Source organism: Colobus angolensis, unplaced genomic scaffold (assembly GCF_000951035.1).
Source record: "Colobus angolensis palliatus isolate OR3802 unplaced genomic scaffold, Cang.pa_1.0 Scaffold172, whole genome shotgun sequence".
Classification (NCBI taxonomy): domain Eukaryota; kingdom Metazoa; phylum Chordata; class Mammalia; order Primates; family Cercopithecidae; genus Colobus; species Colobus angolensis.
Window position 1 is genome coordinate 4,719,604 of NW_012114844.1, and position 23,030 is coordinate 4,742,633.

General features: G+C 42.6%; 2 protein-coding genes and 1 pseudogene across 6 annotated transcripts in view; 1 reads left to right on the forward strand and 2 right to left on the reverse strand.

Annotated features, from left to right (window-relative positions):
• The window catches only part of ACSBG1 (acyl-CoA synthetase bubblegum family member 1), a 65,282-nt gene extending 59,199 nt beyond the window's left edge, over positions 1–6,083 (forward strand). For all 3 annotated transcript variants that reach the window (XM_011938428.1, XM_011938429.1, XM_011938427.1), the window contains 3 exons: positions 2,434–2,573; positions 3,116–3,359; positions 5,395–6,083. In XM_011938428.1, coding sequence (XP_011793818.1) covers positions 2,434–2,573; positions 3,116–3,359; positions 5,395–5,480 — 470 coding nt within the window. In that variant the 3' untranslated portion in view covers positions 5,481–6,083. The remainder of the gene's footprint in view (positions 1–2,433; positions 2,574–3,115; positions 3,360–5,394) is intronic.
• A 432-nt stretch (positions 6,084–6,515) lies between these two features.
• LOC105509252 lies at positions 6,516–7,325 on the reverse strand (annotated as a pseudogene). Its single transcript, XR_001001409.1, has one exon. The product of XR_001001409.1 is annotated as an uncharacterized LOC105509252 (transcript).
• A 62-nt stretch (positions 7,326–7,387) lies between these two features.
• IDH3A (isocitrate dehydrogenase 3 (NAD+) alpha) overlaps positions 7,388–23,030 on the reverse strand; it is a 16,383-nt gene continuing 740 nt past the window's right edge. The window contains exons 2-11 of one of the 2 annotated variants that reach the window (XM_011938425.1): positions 21,916–21,978; positions 19,543–19,626; positions 16,890–17,004; positions 15,326–15,513; positions 14,733–14,866; positions 13,506–13,608; positions 13,338–13,402; positions 11,884–11,968; positions 10,673–10,825; positions 7,388–8,062 (exon numbers count right to left, since the gene is read on the reverse strand). In XM_011938425.1, coding sequence (XP_011793815.1) covers positions 7,979–8,062; positions 10,673–10,825; positions 11,884–11,968; positions 13,338–13,402; positions 13,506–13,608; positions 14,733–14,866; positions 15,326–15,513; positions 16,890–17,004; positions 19,543–19,566 — 951 coding nt within the window. In that variant the 5' untranslated portion in view covers positions 19,567–19,626; positions 21,916–21,978 and the 3' untranslated portion in view covers positions 7,388–7,978. Of the gene's footprint in view, positions 8,063–10,672; positions 10,826–11,883; positions 11,969–13,337; positions 13,403–13,505; positions 13,609–14,732; positions 14,867–15,325; positions 15,514–16,889; positions 17,005–19,542; positions 19,627–21,915; positions 21,979–23,030 lie in introns of those variants that run through there. The other variant, XM_011938426.1, reaches the window with a different exon arrangement.

A 23,030-nucleotide genomic window follows, 5' to 3' on the forward strand; every position in this document is an offset into this window, starting at 1 on the left:
TATTTTTATTTATTTATTTTTGAGACAGGGTCTCACTTTGTTGCCCAGGCTGGAGTGCACTGGCATGATCTCAGATCACTGCAACTTCTACCTCCTGGGCTCGAGTGATCCTCTGGTCCAGCTTCACCCTCCCAAGTAGCTGGGACCACAGGTGCAAGCCACCACACCTGGCTAACTTTTTATTTTTGTAGAGAGGGGGTTTTGCCATGTTGCCCAGGCTGGTCTTGAGTTCCGGAGCTCAAGCCATCCTCCTGTCTCAGCTTCCTAAAGTGCTGGGATTATAGGTGTGAGCCACCGCATCCATCCTATGTTTTCTAGCATAGAGATTTTTGCACATCTTTCCTTATAATTACTTCTAAGAATTTTTATGGTATTTTAAATAACATCACTTAAAAGTTTTTTTCAGCTCAGATGTTGCTGCAAAAAAATTTTTTGTCTTCTATTTGTTTGCTGCTGGCATATAGAAATACAACTGCTTTTTGCATATTGGCTTTGTATCAAATGACCTTTTGTGGATCATTTGATCAGACCACATTCAATCCAGTAGTGTGTATATTCTTTTGAATTTTCTATGGACACAAGGATATCATCTGCAAATGACAGATGAATTTTTTTCTTGCCGTATTGCACAGGTTAGGACCTTCAGGACAGTGTTGAATAGAAATGGTAATAGTGGTCATCCTTGTTTTGTTCCTGATTTCAGGGGAGAAGCATTCACTATCTTATCATTAGTATGTTTGGCTGGGCACAGTGGCTTACACCTGCAATCCCAGTACTTTGGGAGGCTGAGGCAGGGGGATTGCTTGAGCTCAGGAATTCGAGACCAGCCTGGGAAACATAGTGAGATCCTGTCTCTATTTATTTAAAAAAAATTATTAAATCTTAAAAAAAGTATGTTTGCTGTAAAATTTTTTAGATGTTCTTTATCAGATTAAAGATGTTCCTTTCTAGGCTTAGTTTGCTAAGCGTTTTTTTTAAATCATTTACTAATGGTAAAAGATGCTGGTGAGAATGCAGAGGGTGGTGGTGAGGAGAAGAGGGCAGGAATGAGGTAGCAATGATGAGGCATATGTGAGGGAGGCTGGGTTTTTGTCTTCTCACATTTCCAGAGTCTGTCTTTTCCTCTTCACCTGACTTCTGCTGTCCTAGACAAAGCCTGATCATCTAGACACTTGCCATGACTTCCTCTCTAGCCAGCCTGCCCCCTGAATAACCACTCTTCACCCCAGCTACCAGAGTATCCTAAAACTTTGATCTCACACCATTCAGTGATTTCCACCTGCCTGCCCACAATCCAGCTCCTGAGCCAGCACTGGAAGCCTCTGAGATCTGCCCTGCTACTCTCCAGCCTCTGCCTCACTTGCTACCTGCAGTTCCCTTGAGGCCTGTGAGCTTCTGCTTCTGTCCTGCCCTCTGCCTGCCAACCCCATTCATGTTCAGCATGCAGCTGGGCCTGATGCTTCCCTGCCCTGGCCCTGCAGCCCCTGTGCCTCCCTCTGTCTCGCTGCCCCCCTGCACTGTGGGCTCCTTGCAGCCATGGACAGCCTTGTTCTATTCTGTGCCTGATGTCAGCACAAGACCTGTGCACAGAATGTGGCCAACTAATCTTTGTTGAATTAGATAGAAATGAGGGACAGGAGTACAGTCTCACTAAAATTAGTCAATGTGCATTCGTTAAATTTATTTTATTTAATTTATTGCCATCTAGCCTAGAAGTAAGCCATCATTACTATCAGAGAACAGCAGGCTAGGGCACTGAGTGCCTGGCAGTCTGTTGGATAGAAAGAAAGAAGGGGAGAGGACCTTCCACGGAGAAGGGCGCAAGCAAAGGGAGAGGCATCCTAGCAGGGCAGGTGAGAGCATGGGCTCTGGAACTGGACTGGATTTAAAATCTTAGCTCTACCACTTACTAGCATGTGAGCTTGGACAAGTTACTGAACGTCTCTGTGCCTCAGTTTCCTCATCTGCAAAACAAGAGTGTCTGCTTCATTATGGGTTTATTGTGACAATTAAATGAATTACTCTATGTGAAGTGCTTAGCATGGTGGTGAGTGCTGTGTGAGTGACAGGGATGGTCACTTTGCTTAAGCAAAGGCAGGGAAGGGAAATGACACGGGCTATTTGGGAGCAGGAACTGGGGCTGGCAGAAGGGGACATGGATGAGATGCCTGAGCAGGCTGAGTCTTGGACGACAAGCTGAGGAGAGGGAACCCTGGGTGAGCATTTGTCGTTGGGGTGCTGCCACCAGCCCCCAAGCAGGTGTGAGTTGCTTTGGAGGGCCTGCCACTGCTTCTTGGCTCCCAGAGAGGGGGCGTCTCCAGCTGTGCTGCCTGCTGTGCTGAGGTTTCAGGGCTGTGGCTGAGGCTTGGGTTGTGGTTCAGCTGGGGCACCTGGACTACATTCTGTGCCGGGGTCCTGGCCTTGCCTCCCCAGAATTAATCATCACAGCTGGTGGGGAGAATGTGCCCCCTGTGCCCATCGAGGAGGCCGTGAAGATGGAGCTACCCATCATTAGCAACGCCATGCTGATTGGGGACCAGAGGAAGTTCCTGTCCATGCTGCTCACCTTGAAGGTGTGTCTGGGGGGCTCCGGCTCAGAAGGAGCAGCCAGTGAGGGGGTCTGTGGGTCTGGCTGGCAGCCACATTCAGCACAGGGCACATCCAGATCTCATGGCTTCATTTTGGAATGACTCAAGTCCATGCTGCCTGCACTGTTGGAGCAACTGTGGCATGCGGAAATTCCTTCTGTCCCACATAAGCCACCGTGATGATCCTTTACATGTTACTGGCACTTTCCCATTTACAAAGTGCTGCTGCCCTCCCTCGTTGCTCTCTGCAGGTACTTGAGCCCCAAGGTGGTAGACAGGCAGGAGTTATGGCCCCTGCTTTACAGACAATAACGTCACTGACCGAGCCCTTCTAATTATCAGACTACTGCTCCTTCCACAATAACACGAGGCCCAACACAGTAGCAGCTACTCATTCTAGAACCGTCTCTTTGAAACAGAGCTCACATGATTCACACCCTTGCCGACAGCAGTAAGACCTCCTCCAGGACCAGGGCTTATGTCTTGTGGGGTAAGGCTTGGTCCTCACCTGATCTCTGGCTTTTCAGTGCACTCTGGACCCAGACACCTCTGACCCGACTGATAATCTGACTGAACAAGCTGTGGAGTTCTGCCAGAGGGTGGGCAGCAGAGCCACCACAGTGTCCGAGATCGTAGGGAAGGATGAGGCCGTGTACCAGGCCATCGAAGAGGGGATCCGGAGAGTCAACATGAATGCGGCAGCCCGGCCCTACCACATCCAGAAGTGGGCCATTCTCGAGAGAGACTTCTCCATTTCAGGTGGAGAGTTGGGTACGTTTTTTCTTTTCACCGTTGCAACGGCTGTGTGGGAAGGCAGAGGCCACGGCAGTGCCTAGGAGGTGCCCGTTACGAAGCAGCCATGGCAAGGAGAAAGTCATGGCAGGAATCTGGGTGACACCCATCTACTTCCTGTTGGAGGACACTGATGGCTCCATGCGTGGGCTTGTGGTTACGTGGAACCTGTTGAATGTATAAGATATGTGCTAGAACTTTCTTCTTTTTCTTGAGATGGAGTCTCACTCTGTCACCCAGGCTGGAGTGCAATGGCACGACCTCGGCTCACTGCAACCTCCACCTCATGGGTTCAAGTAATTCTCCTGCCTCAGCCTCCTGAGTAGCTGGGATTATAGGCATGGGCTACCATGCCCGGCTAATTTTGTATTTTTAGTAGAGACGTGGTTTTTCCGTGTTGGTCAGCCTGGTCTCGAACTCCCGACCTCAGGTGATCTGCCGGCCTCGGCCTCCCAAAGTGCTGGGATTACAGGCGTGAGCCACTGCGCCCGACTGATACGTGCTAGAACTTTCTAATCTGAACATGACATTTAACTTGGCCTTGACTATGGGACTATTTTCCCCTAAAATCACAATGGAACTACCAGGCCAACACCAAGGCCCTGTTAGTGTTCAGGCTGGAGTCATGTGGTTCTAGGGGCGAGACTACTGTGATCTTCTGGAAAGTCAGCTTGTGTGTTCTGGAACACTGCCCACAGAACCAGGAGAGGGCTCTGGTGCAGCCTCAGCTGAAGTCACTTTCGGCTGTAGCCAAGAGATGTTCATGGGGTGTTCATGGAACAGGGTAGGTAGAAATGGTTATGCCAGTGTGATTCCCTCATATTCATTAAGGCTGAACCCAGATGCAATTGTCTACAGCAATGCTGAGCTGCAATCAGAGACCTTGAGCTTATCTGGCTGTCTGCTGTCAGCACACTGAATGCAAGGTCAGACAGACAGAAGATGTCCTCGCTAAGTAGTTAATACAATGATTTTAATGCAGAAAGTTTCCAGTTACACAGTCAAGAGTGAGTTAGGCACTTTAAGCTACCCAGGACCTCAAATCAGAGCTCTTTCAAGCTTGTTTTTGAGGGGGTAAATCAAGTTCAAGAAAAGGAATTAGGGGGAAGACCTCTCATAAAGACCATGGCAGAGGCTCCCCATAACCTGGACATCCCCTGCCCCCATCACAACCATCAAAGCATAATGTTGTATGAACATTCACAAAAATGCAGAGGTGATGTGTACTAGTTATCTAATACATTGCTGTGTAACAAATGACCCCAAAAATGTAGCAGCCTAAAGCAATAAACATTTATTATCCACATTTCTGTAGCTCAGGAATCCAGGAACAGCTTAGCTGAGTGGTTCTGGCTTGGCTCTCATGGGATTACAGTCAATATGAGCCGGGTGCAGTCACTTGCAGCTGAGGGTCCACCTCCGTGCTCACTTACGTGGCTGTTGGCAGGCCTCAGCTCCTTGCTGGCTGCTGGCCAGAAACCTGTGTGTGTGGGCAGTGGGCCTCTCATGGCTTCCTGTGTGTCCTCACAACATGGCAGCCGGCTTGCCCAGGAAGAATGGTCCAAGAGAAAGCCCAAGACAGAAACCTAGTCTATTTTTTTATTGCTTCAACAATTTATTCATTCAAGAGATGGAACAAATAAATCCATTTCAGAGAAAATGGACTGAGGATCAAAACTGGGTGCAGGTCAAGGATAAGGCAGATGTAGCTTATACCACTTTCCTATGTATATAAAAGAAACTGCAGTCTTTTATAACCCATTCTCAGAAATGACATACCAACCCTTCATCTATACTCCACTGCCCACAACCAATGGTATAACACAGGAGACTACACACAAGCCATGTGAATACCAGGAGCCATCACTGTCTTGGAGGCTGGCTACTGACTGTCCTGATTATCTGGCCTAATTCCTGAGTTATATATAGGACTCACTGAGTGTGAGTCTTTACCACACACATTCTCAGAATTCTCAGAGAATTTCTCACTCATTTCTTCTCATTTCCCTTTTAGGTCCCACGATGAAACTGAAACGGCTCATAGTTCTGGAGAAGTACAAAGATATCATTGACTCCTTTTACCAAGAGCAAAAAATGTAGTCAGGGCCCATGCTTGCAGTTTCTACAGAATAGAGAGCAGGCGTTCCGAGCCTCTTCCTGAGCCCCAGGTCTCTTCAGTCTGGACACAGGCATTTCTGGCAAGTCTGTTAGATCTCCAGGTCAGGGCACAGCACTGGCTCCACATTTACCAGGTCTTACGCCAACAATAGCTGACAATTCCGACAAGCTTCACGTGTGGGTAGTTTTAATTCAGTTTAAGTATTGCTTTTTGTTCAGGTGACAAATGAGGTTCAACTCTCCTTCCAGAACGAAAGGGCTGATAATTTTTGGCCTTAGTTCCAAGTAGATTAAAAAGCTGCTAGCTCACAGACAGGACAGCCAGCAGCAGGCTGTGGAGGGGGTGGGAGGGAGATGGCTGACACTGCTCATGTGCGCTGCAGGAAAAGCAATCAGTTACAACTTACCTAGCGACCTGACTTAGTCTGGAATCGCGGTGGGCATCGCCAACCCTATTATTCCATTACCAGGTACTCCTCTGCCACACACATGCCAACTGACTTGATGCTTAATAAAACTGCTGCTGCTGGTTTGATTCTATTTAATGTATAATTTGAATATTAAACCTTTTAACAGAACTGTCAACAAGGACCTGATTTTGTTGTCAATTGAGCAGGTGGGACCAGTGCAGACAGTAGTGGGTATTTAAGTCACAGGACTGTGCACAGCAGGCATGCGAGTGACTATTAGTGCCCTGGAATAAACAAAGGTGCAGGATGGCGTCAAGTGGAGCATTCTCATAAAAACAGCCAACTCTACGTTAGCCTGTCGCCACCAGACCACCCCACTTCCACTCTGAATATGGGAAGCAGCCATTCTCAGTAGCAAGCTGAGCCAAAATGACCGAAGGCATCTGAACAGGAAACAGGTAGAGAAAGCAAACATCTCAATCAGTTTTGGAATTCTTTATTACTTTGAACCCAAGAGCCACTGATAACTAGCTCAATCCAATGAAACAGAGAAAGCAGCAGCTTAAACAAAGGAAAATACATTTAAGATTATAAGTCTGGTGCTCAATCCAATGAAACAGAGAAAGCAGCAGCTTAAACAAAGGAAAATACATTTAAGATTATAAGTCTGGTTACAAGCTTAAAAAGTGACCCAGGCAGGAATATCATTGCTAAAAAAAAAAAAAAAAATCCCCTTGTGACCTGGGTACATTTTGCAAAGCCACAGGTTTGCAATGTTACACAAGGGCCAAGGGAGGTCATGAGTTATCTTTGGTTGTGGGGCCAGAGGGTAACTGTTCATGAAAATAGTGAGTGTCTGAAGATTTAAGAAAATCATGCTGCAGCAGAGGATAAGGGAGAGGAAGGCAGGAAGGGAAAGGAGACACCTGAAGGTCAAAAGCTGAGCCCAAGCCTAAGCCCAAGCTCCAGCCCCAGCACGGCACAGTTTTGTGAATTAACTCAGGCTGAGTCGCCTCCAGTCTTTGGAATGTCATCTTGTACTGCTGCTGCAGAGGGCAGTAATTGGTGCTCTGGGATAGGAGAAGGGGCAGTTGTTGAAATACGAAATTAACAGTCAGCATCCCGAGTTCCTCAGTTGAAGCCAAAATACATGTGTTCAGGCCTTTAAGCAGTATCGCCCCCAGAACTACCAGCTGTAGTGTGGTCCATTCCCAAACAGCAACGTGCAAGAATAAGTTTACAATATACTCGGCCCTTCTGGCTTAAGATCAGGGGCTCAGAGGCTGTGACAACTCATGATGCTGAAAATGTATCCAATGAAAATGAAGTACTAGCTCTCTGCTTCATTAAAAGCTCTTGGAAAGAATATTAAATCTCAAGACAACAAAATAATTGAATGCGCAATACATTTGTGTTTTTGTATCCAATATATTACCTTTGTCATTAACAAAAATTATATCTCTCCCTATATATTTCTCAGATCTGAAGTTTTTATTCATAATCAGTAATTTCTGTAAAGGACAAATCTGTCTCTATTTTCCGTATCATTTAGAAATATACCACATTCACTCTTTTTGATGTGAACTTTCCCAGGAAATTTCTCTTGTGCCCGTTTAGTTTTATAAGAGTGTCATTTTGTGCTATTACATCAATATCCTGTTTTATTTCCATTATGTTTTTCAACAACCAAAGAAAATAAGGTTTTTCTTAAAAAGTTAGACATTTTCTCTTATTAATTCTGTATCCTGATATTTACAGCTGAAGATAAACTATTTTAACTTAAGTGTAAAATGGTTTAGAATAGCAAATGATGCAGTCCACTCAGAGTTTACAAAAAAAACATTTACCAGGTAGACACTTAATAAATAAAACAAGCACTTGGAAAAAGTTCTTTGAAAACAGACCTAGGGATATCCACCTGCATCTTTTGCGCAGATTTCATTAAGGCCAGATCTAAAAATGTACTGTCAAGAAACAAGCGAACCAATGCATACATACGTAGGTATTCTAAATAGAGGTTTATGTGGTGTCCATTTAGAGTGACTGATGCAAATACCAGTTGTAGAAGCATTAATCTAAATCTTTCACTCGGCGACAGATTTCCTCTGTGAAGTCTGAGCATTTTGCATTGCCTCCCAAATCTTTTGTCAAGCTCTGAGAAAAGGAAAAAGCAAAAATAAAAGATGTATCCACAAACTAAACTAAACCAAGAAGATTTTAAAGCCCTCAGTGAGATGCCACCTGGGCAAGTTACTTGGCTGCTCTTTCATTTAGTTCCTCATTTCCAAGTGAGGAACCACTCTACCACCATCTACCCAGCCCAGGAGGATCGGGATCCAATCTCATAGTGTATACAATGCACTACGCAAAGAATAAGGTGCTCTTGATGCAAAAGGAGGCAGGGAGCTTTACCAAAATTTTCCCTTTGTTCACACAATGGACCCTAATACAGATTAGTTGGTCATGGATATTTAAATAAAAGCAAATCTAAACAAGAAGTTTCATAAAAATCCTTGGGAAATACGTCTCAGGAATAGACCTGAGGCATATTTTGATCTATTTTTGTTTTTATTATTATTATTTTTTGAGATGGAGTCTCACTCTGTTGCCCAGGCTGGAGTGCAGTGGCACAATCCCAGCTCACCACAACCACTGCCTCCTGGGTTCAAGCGATTCTCCTGCCTCAACCTCCCAAATAGCTGGGATTACAAGTGCATGCCACCATACCCAACTAATTTTTGTATCTGATCTATTTTTGGAGGCTGGGAAACAAATACGAAGGAAATATTTAAATCACTAACTCTTTTTTTCAAAAAAAGAGATGGGGTCTCACTATGTGGCCCAGGCTGGTCTTGAACTCAGAGGCTAAGGTGATCCTCCTGCCTCAGCCTATAGCTGCAACTACAGGCATGCACCACCACAGCTGCCTAAATCATTAACTCTTAAACTTCCCTCTTTAGAAAGAAAGCCTCCCATACAACCGATCTGTTCTACCAGCTTATCCTTTCTTTCCTGCATACAGATCCCAATATTTTTAATTCTCTTTATCTTTCCATCCTACACAATAAAAGGGCTCACTGTGTAATTCAGGCACCTCTCTAATGGGCTGTAGATTACAACTTCCCAAATATAACTTTAAAGAATAAGAAAATCATATGACCTCCAATGTGATTATCAGGCTGTTAAAAAGAAGCCTGAATTTCTTGTATTTTGGCCTCACGATATAATTTCAAATTACAGAATTCTTTTTAAAAGAAGGGACCAACTTTGAAGATACTATGCTAAGTGAAATAAGCCAGACTTAAAGGACAAATGCTGTATGATTCCACTTACATGAGGTACCTAGAGTAGTCAAATTCATAGAGACAGGAAGCAGAACGGCGGGTGTCAGAGGATGGGATGGGGAAGGGAAAGTTACTGTTTAATGGGTGCAGAGTCTCAGTTTGAGAAAATGAAACTGATCTGGAGATGACTGACGGCGATGGTTACATTACAATGTGAATGTACTTAACATTATTGAACTGTATACCTAAATATGGCTAAAATGGTCAATTTTATGTTATGCATATTTTTCACAATTTTTGTTAAAAAGGACGGGATGAGTCTTCAAGTGCATTATCTCCTCTCACTTCAGAAATAACCCACCACACTTCTTCCACGGGCCACAGTTGCTTACGAAGGCAGAGAAGCTTGTTGGGTAAGACCCAGACTGGGTGTTAATACCAACTTGGTCATTTAGGAGCTGTAAAACCTTGGACAAATTATTTAATCTCTCTGTACCTCAGTTTCCTCATCTATAAAATGGAATTATAGCATCTATTTCAAAGAGTTATAGAAAAACTTTGCTGAGATGATATATAAAGAACTTAAAAGTTGCATAAGTATTCAATTAATATTAGTTACTACTTTTATAAACCTTCTGGATTGCTTTTGTATTACAGATGCACATAGCGTGACATATAAGACTATCGTATTAGAGGCACATCTGCATCTGTATCTGCCACTAGATTCCCAGCTCCTTGAGGCTCAGCATGTTACCCTATTCATCATGTTATTCTTCACACCTTATAAGGTACACTCAATAGACGTTTGTTATGGAGAGGAAAAAGTTGTCTATAAAAATCAATGAACTTGGCTGGGTGCAGTGGCTCAGGCCTGTAATCCCAGCACTTTGGGAGGCTGGGCGGGAGGATCACTTGAGGTCAGGAGTTTGAAACCAGCCTGGCCAGCATGGTGAAACCCCATCTCTACTAAAAATACAAAAATTAGCTGAGCGTGGTGGCATACGCCTGTCATCCCAGCTACTAGGGAGGCTGAGGCAGGAGAATCGCTTGAACCAGGGAGGTGGAGGTTGCAGTGAGCCAAGATTATGACACCGCACCCCAGCCTGGGAGACAGAGCAAGACTCTGTCTCAAAAAAAAAAATCAATGCACCTTGCCAAGGTCACACAGCTAATAACAGAATAATTGGGCATGTATCTGATGCTGGCTCCCAAACCACTGACCTTTCCACTGTACACTGATGTCTTCATGTCAGTGCTTCTTAACTTTTTTTGGATGAAATATCTAGATCCTCACCTCAGAAAATGCACACATGTACACACATACCCTGTTCAATCTGGGACCCACATTAAGAATCCTTGTTCAACATCAAATGCTTGGGCCCGTGTGAGAACTATTATCTGTTACCGTCCCTTTCACTCAGATAAAACACATGGAAGCAATGCATTTTACCCAGCACAAGTAAATCAAGATTCCTGTTACCTTTCCATCCTTAATTGTAGCAAAACATGCGGCCTCAATTCTTGCAGCATGGTCAAAAAGTCCCATGTGGCGCAACATCATCACGGCACTGAGCAGGAGGGCTGTGGGATTCGCCATGTCCTTGCCTGCAATGTCTGGAGCTGTCCCATGAACCTACAAATCGGGAAAAGTAGCATCATCAGGGGAGAGACAAGAACTAACAGTCTTCTTCTGGGAAAGCTGGAGTCTTAATCATCTTTCCTCAGCAATAGAAAATATGCACTGAAAGCTACTGCGTGCAATTCATCTGATACGGACTGAAGAAATAAAATCTGGGTTGGGCGTGATAGCTCACACCTGTAATCACAACACTTTGATAGGCCAGGAGGATCACTTGAGGTCAGGAGTTCAAGACTAGCCTGGGAAACATAGTGAGACCCCATTTCTACAAAAACATTAGAAATGAGCCAGGTGTGGTGGTGTGTGACTACAGTGCCAGCTACTTGGGAGGCTGAGGCAGGATGATTGCTTAAGCCTAGCAGTTCAAACCTGTGGTGAGCTATGATCACACCAGTGTACTCCAGCCTGGGTGACAGAACAAGGACCCAACTCAAAAATAAATAAATAAATAAAGACTTGGAGCAATAAAGAGCTAAAGTAATATTTTTTAAGTATAAAAATATAGACCAACAATCTTTTTCAGCCAATTTTTGGTAAAATATTTTAAGTAAGGAAGGATACATAACAAATATCTGGAGGGAAATGAAGAGATAAACCAAACATATATATATATATATATATATATATATAACAAACACAGGCTGGGCGCAATGGCTCACACCTGTAATCCCAGCACTTTGGGAGGCCAAGGCGGATGCATCATCTGAGATCAGGAGTTCAAGAACAGCCTGGCCAACATGGTGAAACTCCATCTCTACTAAAAATATAAAAATTAGCCAGGTGTGGTGGCACACACCTGTAATCCCAGCTACTTGAGAGGCGGAGGCAGGAGAATCACTTGAACCTGGGAGGCAGAGGTTGCAGCAAGCCAAGATCACACCACTGCACTCCAGCCTGGGTGATGGAGCAAGACTCCATCTCAAGAAAAAAAAAAAGCATCATTTTGTTTTGACAATTTGAAAAACGAATTAAAGCATACTTATACAGATAACTCCTCCTGCGTTCATACACTGTTCTGACCTGGATTCTGTTTCAGGTGTCAGGGTCCTTACCGACTCAAAAATTGCAACCCCATTGGCTCCAATGTTGCCACTTGGTGTCACACCAAGACCTCCGATCAATCCTGCACACAGGTCACTAGGGGAAGAAAAGCATTTCAAAGAATGTTTTGAAAAATAAAACATCTCACCTAGCACCCAGATTTTAGTTTTTAATTATCATTCTCCACTAAAAGGAACTAGCGTTCCTTGGATAAATGGCTGATTCCAGGGCTAAGGTTAGGAAAATACAGATGAGCTTCAGCATCTTACTGTGTCAGAAAGCAAGGCAAGGTTCAAAGAACGAAGGGCTGTGTCAAAAGGACACAGGAGACATGGTGAAGGGATCCCCACCAGCCGAGTTAGGACAACCTAAGCATCAATATTCGTGATTATGATGATGGATATATCACTGAATAAAACAGAAAACCATGTCCACAGCCAGGCTCAGTGGCTCACACCTATAATCCCAGCACTTTGGGAGGCCAAGGTGGGCAGATCACTTGAGGTCAGGAGTTTGAGACCAGCCTGGCCAACATGGCGAAACCCCGTCTCTACTAAAAATACAAAAATTAGCCAGGTGTGGTGGTGTGCACCTGTAATAATACCAACTACTCAGGGGGCTGAGGCAGGAGAAACACTCGAACCTGGGAAGTGGAGGTTGCAGTGAGCCAAGATCGCGCCACTGCACTCCAGCCTGGGGGACAGAGCAAGATTCTACCATAAAAAAAAAAGAAAGAAAGAAAAACAAAACCATGTCCATATTGACAGATAAACAAGAAGGAAAAACATTCTTACAGTTGTGTGCCAACTCATAAATATAGAAAAAATGGCCTTAGAAAATCACCATTTGGCCAACATCTTATCTCCCTCTCTCACTCTGTGTGTGTGTGTGTGTGTGTGTGTGTGTGTGTGTGTGTGTGTGTGTAAAAGAGAGAGAGAGAGAGAGAGGCACAGACAAAGGAGGAGAGGAGGAAGAGGAAGGGAGGAAGGAGGAAGGGAGGGAAAATGGGAAGGAGTAATAAAGTAAATGTGATAAAATGCTGACATCTGGGGAATGTGGAATCTGGGTGTTGAGTACAAGGGAATTCTTTGTGCTATTCTTACAGCTTTTCTGTAAGTCTGAAATTATGTCAAAAGTTACCAAAAAATAGTAACAACGACCACCCACCTATCTAGCTATACATAACAAAACCTTGAAATCAATCAATTAATGAAACATTTAAAAACTGGGAAGAGTGAGCTAATGATTAGGGAGAAAGAGCCCAGTGATGATTTGGCAAATAAATGAAGGAACAAGCCACCCAACATGTAATAATTCATATCACAACCTGAATTGTTAGAATTCAGTTCATACGTTGTAACACTTTATTTTATAATACTCAATTGAAAATGTTAAGCCATAATTATGTTAGGATGTTTATAAGTAAATTATAGGCTAAAATAAAAAAGGTTGCAGCCAGACTCACCTAAGGATGTCTCCATACAAATTTGGCATAACAAGAACATCAAATTGGGAAGGATCTTGTACCATCTACAAGGAATACATTTGTGCATTTAGTAATCAAAATCTGCATCCCCACAACACACACACTATTCACATAAAAAGTAGCAGGTAAGTGTGAATATATACTTACATTCAAACATACTGTATCAAGGTACATCTCATTAAATTTAATATCTTTACAGTTTTCTGCAACTTCCCTGCATTTTTGTAGAAAAAGCCCATCTGACATCCGCCTGTATTTAATCAAATAAAAACTGCTGAAAAAAAAGTCTTACAGAAAGAAAAGAATCAAATCAAAGAAGTAAAGTAAGTTCGAGAAATTTAAGTTCCAGAAGCCAAGCTACCTGATCTCAATTACAATAAAATTATTTCTTAGGTAGTTAATAAAATATAAGCTGAAAATGTCTTAGGATCCTTCTGAAAGTATAAAAGGGTAAAAATATAAAATAGTTTGATCATAATAGAGAAGACTATATTTTTATAGTGTTGTCTAACAAGAATGAAGAAATATCCACTAATATTATTAAAACTGCTTTCAAAGGTTAACATAATAATTTAAATAGTTTTACTGTTTTGTATGTTCAATGCTTCTCTTAGATTAGGAAAACTGTTAACATATTCAGAGGACTTCAACAGCCTCTGGGTGAGAATTTAAATGGCCAGAGTAACACATCAGGTATTGTTAGCACTACTTTAAGCCTCCCACTATTCCACTTCTAAAACGTATGCTATGTGGCCTCTGCTGATGGCCACAGCATCTGGGGACCCAGAGGCTCCAGCTTCCTTTCCTGATAACCCTCAGTCCCTCCTTGAGCTTCCAGGACCTGAATCACCATCCCTTCCTCATTTGCTCCTGTCATTCGCCCAGTGAGGCACATTAAACAGGAGACTCCAGGCCGGGCACAGTGGCTCATGCCTGTAATCCTAGCACTATGGGAGGCCAAGGCAAGTGGATCAACTAAGGTCAGGAGTTTGAGACCAGCCTGGCCAACATGGTGAAACCCCATCTCTACTGAAAATACAAAAATTAGCCAGGCATGGTGGCATGGGCCTGTAGTCCCAGCTACTCAGGGAGCTGAGGCAGGAGAATTGCTGGAACCTGGGAGGCAGAAGTTGCAGTGAGCCAAGATCGCGCCACTGCATTCCAGCCTGGGCAACACAAAGAGACTCCGTCTCAAAAAAAAAAAAAAAAAGGGGACTCTGACAGAAGAGAGATGTCGGATCTTTGGATTGCTACAAGGTTCTTTTTCAAAGATATTAGGAATCAAGGAGCAAGCTGAACAGGAGAAAGGGAGGCCCTGTCACTGCTCTCCCACAACAAAGCAAGATGGGGTGCCGGTCCCCGCAAGGAGCTCACATGATGTTGGCTTTGTGCACCGCCGTGACATTGCTCCGGTGGTTGTTCCGGGCATATTCAAAGGCAAACTCAGCAATGCGCTTGCTCGCCCCCTCGGTGATGAGCTTGATACTCTGCACAACTCCATCAACGATCTGCAAGAGAGGAAGTCCCGCCTCGCTGGAAAGCGTGTGACAGCAACGCCATGGGAGACAGAGGGTGGGGAGTAGACTGTAACATTTGTGTCAAGCCTGCACAGTGCCAGCTAGCATGACTAATCACACACACTGCTATGTCAATGGGGTTCATATTAACTCCAGCCATAAGAGGTATTATGAGCCCCACTGCACAGATGAAGAAAGCTAAGATGCGGGGACAGTCACCTGCGGAAGAGCATACCTGTGAAGTGAGGGATTCAAAATTCAGAGGGCATATTCCCAAGCTTGTGACCTGAACCACCATGCCTTACATCTGTTTGAGTACTGTCAGCCAGACACCCAGTACCAAGACAAACACCCACAACTCCTCAGAGATAAAGCAGTTCTGTCTCTGGGGTCCCAGATGCACAGAAAGCAGCCCAAGCAGGAATAAAAAGGAATCTGGAGTGAACATACCACATGCTCAATTCCACTGTATTCTCCTTCTGTGTTCTCTCGAATGGTCACAATATTTACATCGGTGTAAGGGGTTTTATAGCCTTCGATAGAGACACATGGTCGAACATTTGCGTAAAGGTCAAATGTTTTGCGCAGCAGTAAATTCATAGATGGGTGACCGGCTGCTATTGGGGTCTTCAAAGGGCCTGTTATACAGAAGAAAACTCAGATGACACTAGAAGGCATTCTGGTCTCACGTGTGACCTACTAACCCACCTAGGCTACCTTGTGAAATGTGTTCTGCCTCTAATTCACTCTCTACCTGAGACTCAAATGAAGGAGGAAAACTTCCTCATGGGAACTTTCTGAAACATGAACTGCATTCTTATCTTAAGAACTTCCTGAGGATCAAGCATTGTAATCATGTGCTTGACATGATCTAATCTTTACCATCAACCTGTACAACAGCAACTCTGTTACTGTCATTTGAAAATGAAGAAAAAAGAAAAAATAAACTAAGAATAAAAAATTTGCCCAAGCCTTCTAGCCAGTAAGTAGCAGAGATGAGATTCAATGTTGGTTCTGTCTGTGGTTTTAAAGCCTATGCTTGCCGGGCGCGGTGGCTCGGGCCTGTAATCCCAGCACTTTGGGAAGCCAAGGCAGGCGGATCACTTGAGGTCAGGAGTCCAAGACCAGCCTGGCCAACATAGGGAAACCCTGTCACAACTAAAAATACAAAAATTAGCTGGGCATTGTGGTGCATGCCTGCAGTCCCAGCTACTTGGAGGCTGAGGCAGGAGAATAGCTTGAACCTGGGAGGCGGAGGTTGTAGTGAGCCGAGATCACGCCACTGCACTCCAGCCTAGGCGACAGAGCAAGACTCTCAAAAAATATAAAAATAGAGCCTATGCTGAATTTAAAGCTACCCCATGCTAGTATTTTTGAATCATGGCCTTAAACATGTATTAATTAAAATAATGATAAAAATATAGGCCAGGCACAGTGGCTCAGTCAGGCCTGTAAACCCAGCATTTTGGGAGGCAGAGGCAGAAGGATTGCTTGAGCTTAGGTATTCCAGATCAGCTTGGGAAACATACTGAGACCCAATCTCTACAAAAAACTTTTTTGAAAATTAGCTGGGCATGGTGGCACACCTGTAGTCCCATCTACTTGGGAGGCTGAGGTGAGAGGATCACTTGAACTCAGGAGGTCAAGGCTGCAGTGAGCTGTGATCACACCACTGCACTCCAGCCTGGGCGACAGCGAGACTCTGTCGCAAAAAATAATTAAAATAAATAAATAAATATACAAATGTAAAAATTAAGCAAAAGATACATATAGTTCAAGATTCAATAGAGATACTGTTATTTGGCATCATCCAGTAATACTTTAATGCTTTTACTGGGGGAAAAAAATATCCCAAATGAATAAAGCATCTTACTGTGAGTAGTTTCTTCATAAAAGAACGGCTTTACTTTCACAGAAGGCCAGGCCTTATTCAGTTTAAATGCATAAATTTTCAAAACTATGTAACCCCTGTAGCGAAAATCTATAAAAACCCCGGTCTCTACTTCAGTGCTACCTTTCAAGCCCATCTTGTTCTTATCCATGGACTCTTTAGCCTCTGAAGGGATCATCCACTTTCCTCCGGGTCCTTGAATGGCAGTGACATTCCGCTCCTCCCACTGAATAGGTGCCTAGATGCCACATTACAGAGCAGTGAGCTGGAGAGACTTAAAGGAAACTGACAGTCATACTGCAATGATGAACAAACTTATTCAACTTTCAACTTTGTTTTTGAGATGGAGTCCCGCTCTGTTGACCAGGCTAGAGTGCAGTGGTACGATCTTGGCTCATTGTAACCTCTGCCTCCCAGGTTCAAGCGATTCTCTTGCCTCAGCCTCCCCAGTAGCTGGGATTACAGGCACATGCCACCACACCCAGCTAATATTTTTTGTATTTTTTTTTGTAGAGACGAGGTCTTGCCAGGCTGGTCTCGAACTACTGACCTCAGGTGATCTGCCCACCGCAGCCTCCCAACGTGCTGGGATTACAGATGTGAGCTATCATGCTCAGCCCTTTTTAAACTTTGGATGTGACTGCTAAAAACAGTAAAGGTCCAGAAAGTTCCTGGCATGTAAGAAGAGATGTCATTCTCTAGCAGGCCCAGAGGAATTCTCCACATTACCTGTGCCCAGTCATCACTCCCAGCCACCACCTGCCCACTTATTTTTTTTCACAAGGGCTCTTAAGAGTGGCTATAATTAGAGTATCATAAAGAACAAAGGAATATGGTTCACAGAAACATTATATAGTACTGATACATGGATGAAACTTAAAAACATCATGCTAAGTGAAAGAAGCCAATCATAAAAGACCATAGAAGAGTCTATTTATATGAAATGTCCCAAATAGGCAAACCTATAGATATAGAAAGTAAATGAGTGGTTGGCTGCCTAGGGCTGGGGAGGAAAAAGGGGGAGGAGGTAGGGAGGGAGAGAGACGAAATGGGGAGTGACTGCATAGGGTATGGGGTTTCTTTTTGGGTGAGGAAAATGGTCCAAAATTAGATTGTGGTGATGGCTGCATGACTCTGTGAATGTACTAAAAACCACTGGATTGAAAGGTGCACTTTATAAGGATGAGTTAGGCCCGGCATGGTGGCTCAATGCCTATAATCCCTGTACTTTGGGAAGCCAAGGTGGGTAGATCACCTGAGGTCAGGAGTTCTAGCCCAGCCTGGCCAACATGGTGAAACCCCGCCTCTACTAAAAATACAAAAATTAGCTGGGTGTGGTCGCGGGCACCTGTAATCCCAGCTACTCGGGAGGCTGAGGCAGGAGAATAGCTTGAACCTGGGAGACAGAGGTTGCAGTGAGCCAAGATCACGTCATTGCACCCCAGCCTGTGCATTAAGAGTGAAACAATGTCTCAAAACAAATGAAAAATAAAAATAAAAAATAAATAAAAGGATGAATTATATCTTGATAAAGCCATTTTTAAAAAACAATATTATATTTAAAAAATATATATATATAGGCCAGGCCCAGTGGCTCACACCTGTAATCCTGGAGGCCAAGATGGGCAGATCACCTGAGGTCAGGAGTTCGAGACCAGCCTGACCGATATGATGAAACCCATCTCTACTAAAAATACAAAAATTAGCCAGGTGTGGTGGCATGTGCCTGTAATCCCAGCTATTTGGGAGGCTGAGACAGAAGAATCACTTGAACCCAGGAGGTAGAGGTTGCAGTGAATCAAGATTGCTCCATTGCACTTCAGCCTGGGCAACAAAAGCAAAGCTTATATATATGAAGTATAGAAATATATATATATGAAGTATAGGAATATATATATATAGGAGTATAGGAATTATGAAATCCAAATCAGATTCCATATATATATATGTATTGCATAACCTATGTATGTACCAGTTGAAGGTATAAACAAACATCCCTTTCTCTCTACCTACATCCTTCATGTGTGTACACACACATTTAACAGCCAGCACACAGAGCATGTCCTAGGACAGAAGTTCAGAGTCAGACACAGTGCTGGTCACAAGCAGCTTACAGCTGAAGCCACTTACAGAATTTTAAAATTATCTACCTGTATCAAAGGCTCAGCTGTTAGAAGTAGTAACACTCCATTCTTGATAACACATCAAAAACTTTATTTTAAAGAGATTATTTCAAAAGTGCCTATATAGATTTTTGAAACATCAATTCTAGTCTTTTTTTTTTTTTTTTTGCAAAAAGGTGGGTGATTTGGCAGGGCTTAAAAGATCTCAAACCCAAGCAGGACTTAAAGATCCACAAATACTACAGTACTACTTTGATTACTTTACATATAACTGATGCCAACGCAGGAGTTTAAACTATCAACAATAGGAGCAGCCAGCCAGGTGCGGTGGCTCACGCCTATAATCCAAGCACTTTGGGAGGTGAAGGTGGGAGGATCGCTTGAGCCCTAGAGTTCAAGACCAGCCTGGGGAATAGAGTGAGACCTCATCTCTAAATTAAAAAAAGAAAAAAGAAAGAAAGAAAGAAAGAAATAATGGCAGTAGCAAACACTGAGACACACACTGTTAAAGTGACAATCTGTGGAGATGAACAACAGACCTTACTAAATTTCATAGAAATGTATACAATGCATCCTAAAAGTTCACAGAATCCAACTGGCTAAGAAAACTTTTCAGTGAATCATCATTAAATGTATTTTTTAAGCCCACTTACTTTGGCAGCATCAAAAATCTTCATAACTGCAGCTGAAATTTCTGGGCCAATACCATCTCCTGGAATTAAAGTTACTGTCTGAACCTGAACATAAGAAATCATCAAAGAAGACAGTCAGAATTTTTATTTTTGAAGGCTTAAAAAATAATATTTTGACAGAGAAATCCACTTTATGAGATGTCTCAGAAAGATTCAAATGCTGTTAAGAAAACAGATATACCTCCCTCAGGGTCATCAAAGGGGAGGCAGGAATCATCAAAGACTCTGCAATCCTGCTCTTTGCCTGAGTTCAGACGTTTTAAAAAGAACCCAAATGATACTCTTTACTTAAACGAAAATAAATTAAACTATCAAGTAGATTTCCTAATTGATATTTCTTTTCAGACAAGCTGCAAAGAGACCAATTAATTCAAACCTTTAAAACCAAAGACAACAACAACAACAAAAAATTAACAATGTTCTCTCACTAAAATTTAGAGGGTTTCTCATGAAGGCAAGTGTTTTCGTTTCTTTTCATTGTGATCCCGGAAAGTTTCTCATGCAACTTCTTCTTCAGTCTTGCAAAACACTTTCAGACATATTTCCAAAATATTACTGAGGTCTGTTTTGGTACTCAGGAAAAATCAGACTTTTTATCAAGAGAGCTTCCATTTTTTTCTTAGTTCCTCTATAAAACTGTCTGCTTAAATCTAAGAGTAATCTACATAAGCTTGGCAAAGTTGATCTGCAACTAAAAAGAATAGTATCCGTCATCATACCAGCAAAGCCTGAGTCACACTTAGAATGACAATTATTGTTTTTATAATGTAACAGCAATGATTTACTCTAAGGCTTCAGGCAAAACGAAGCCAGCATTTCAAAAGCAGAAATAAAAATACGTAAGGGAGAAGATCAGCACCTCTTTTTCCATTTGGGAACCATATATTTTATTATCTTGGGACTTCACCCCACCTAGGGGCTTGGCTTTTTTTCGATTCTAGTTGCTTGAACTGCATTTAAAAGAAATCACTAATTCAAGTTTCCTTGGTCCTTTGCTTCCAATGATTGTCTGCCCAGATTGGTGGACTAATTATTTCTGATTTTTTTCTGTACAACTAAAGAGACATTTTAATTTTTTTCATTTTTCTAATTTTCAGTTTTTATTTTTTACAGATGAGGACTCACTATGTTGCCAGGCAAGAGCGCAGTGGCTACTCACAGGAGTGACCACAGCTCACTGCAGCCTCGAACTCCTGGCCTTAAGCAAGTCTCCCACCTCAGTCTCCCACCTCAGTCTTAGCCAGGGCTAAGGCTCATACCAGTTTTCTCGGGTTGAAGAAATCTTTAAAAAATAAATATATTCTCTTATTTCTTCAAAAATAATCTCCTCCATCAAGCAAATTTTTTTTTCAAATAAATAGCCTGAAAATTAAATAATAGCAGACAGCAATGATCATCTTATTCGCTTTCAGAATGCGTTTGAAATGCTAGCATGGCTATCCTCGTGCTTGAAGTGCAAGCCCTATCCTGCATTCTTGGCATAAGCAGAGCCAAAAGAACGCTTTGGCTGCTTCTTCCTGTTCTCCCAACATGAAATAATAAATGTCATCAAGTCAACAGAAAATCTACTTTTCTTCCACAATACAGGAAGTAAATGGAGGAAAAAAAGTACTATGGTCTTATAAATCTTACACGGCATAGATGTTATATGGGAGTATAGGAATTACGAAATCCAAATCAGATTCCGTAAAAGGCAGGGGCGGGGATAAAAACAAATAGGAAGTCACTGACCCACAGTCTTAGAATGTTCCAAAAATGTGGTATCAGCTTTTAAAGCACAGAACTCTGATGCTGGCAATTCTAAAAGCAGCAGATTTAATGAACAATAGATGATCCACTACTGCAATAGTCTACAAAGCCTATATAAGGAAAGTCCAAGCCTATAGGGCTTATAGATGTTCGAGGCATTCCTAATTGGCATTCCATCTACTGAGTTTAGGGAAGCTCATAAAATAACAATGCAAAGCAGGTTTTGAAGCTTCTCAACAATTTTCTCTCAACTTGTACAAGTTTTGAAAAAAGCTGTCTCACCGAAACAAGATTGTGAAATAAAATAACGGGCTCAAGGGTACTTTCTATTTATTTTTAATAAGGCTCCTTCAAGATATTAATGTGACAAACTTACATAGCCAGCTGTCAGACAATTCTTTCAAATGTGCAAGTAACCTAATAGATTTGTGCATGTCAGTCAATAATTTCAACATACATTATAAATATGGCCAATTTTCCCTAATTGTAAATGAATGGAGATAAAATGCTACATAATAAATATATTAGAGCATCTTTCTTGAGAAACTTCTAAAAGGAAAAAATAAAAGACATAATTATACTCACACCACCAGTAAAACCTCTGGTCACCTGTTTTGGGTTGTGGAATGCCCCCAGCAGCCGAGAGACCTATATTAATATCAACAGAGAGACATCATGCACAGAATTAAACCACACACAGTAAAGAAGAGCGAGGAAGTCTTGATGGTTGGTAATGCTGCAACTTGGCACAGATATATTCAGTAGCTTCCCAGGAATACAAATCTCATGTATTAGCTCAATGTGGCAAGCTATCTCAGATTTGAAAGCCTAAATACTCAAATTTTTACTTTAGATTGACAACATAAGTACTATATATTTCAAAGTCAATTTAACTAATATAAGTTGTCAAATAAAAGATGTTGAAGGTAGAATAAAACTACTTTTTCAGCTCAAACATACGGACTTTTCTCAGATGAGTGGATCATTTTGTGCCAACATTCTTGACCATCAGGTCAATTTAAGGGTAACATATACTCTAAGAAAATAACTATTAATTTTAGAGCCAGGATGTTCCTCATGAAATCCAGAGCCCAACTCGCTTATTTCTTGTTGTTTTAGGCTTTTTGAGACGGCGTCTCCCTAGGTTGCCCAGGATGGAGTGCAGTGACTATTCAAAGGCACAATCATAACTCACTACAGCCTCCAGCTCCCGGGCTCAGGTGACCCTCTTGCCTCAGCCTCCTGAGTAGGTGGGATTACAGGTGTGCACCACGACACCTGGCAACTTGCTTATTTCATAAGGGAAGACACTGGACCCAAAGAAAAGGATTTGTCTAAGGTCACACAGCGAATAATTGGCAAAATGGAAACCCACATACAGGTCTTCTGACTCCTAGTCCAGTGCTCCTTCAATTATACATTATATCTATTCTGTGAATATTAAGAAATTACACTTTATAGTAAAATCTAAGAAAGTTTATTTAATACCATCTGATGCCCATGCCATATAGAATAAAGATTTTAAATAAATTATTGTTTCTTCTGATAATATAGGTAATGTGGTCATTACTGTCAGTTTGCTGGGACTAGGAAAAGATACAGGCCGGGCGCGGTGGCTCACGCCTGTAATCCCAGCACTTTGGGAGGCCGAGGCGGGCGGATCACAAGGTCAGGAGATCGAGACCATCCTGGCTAAGACG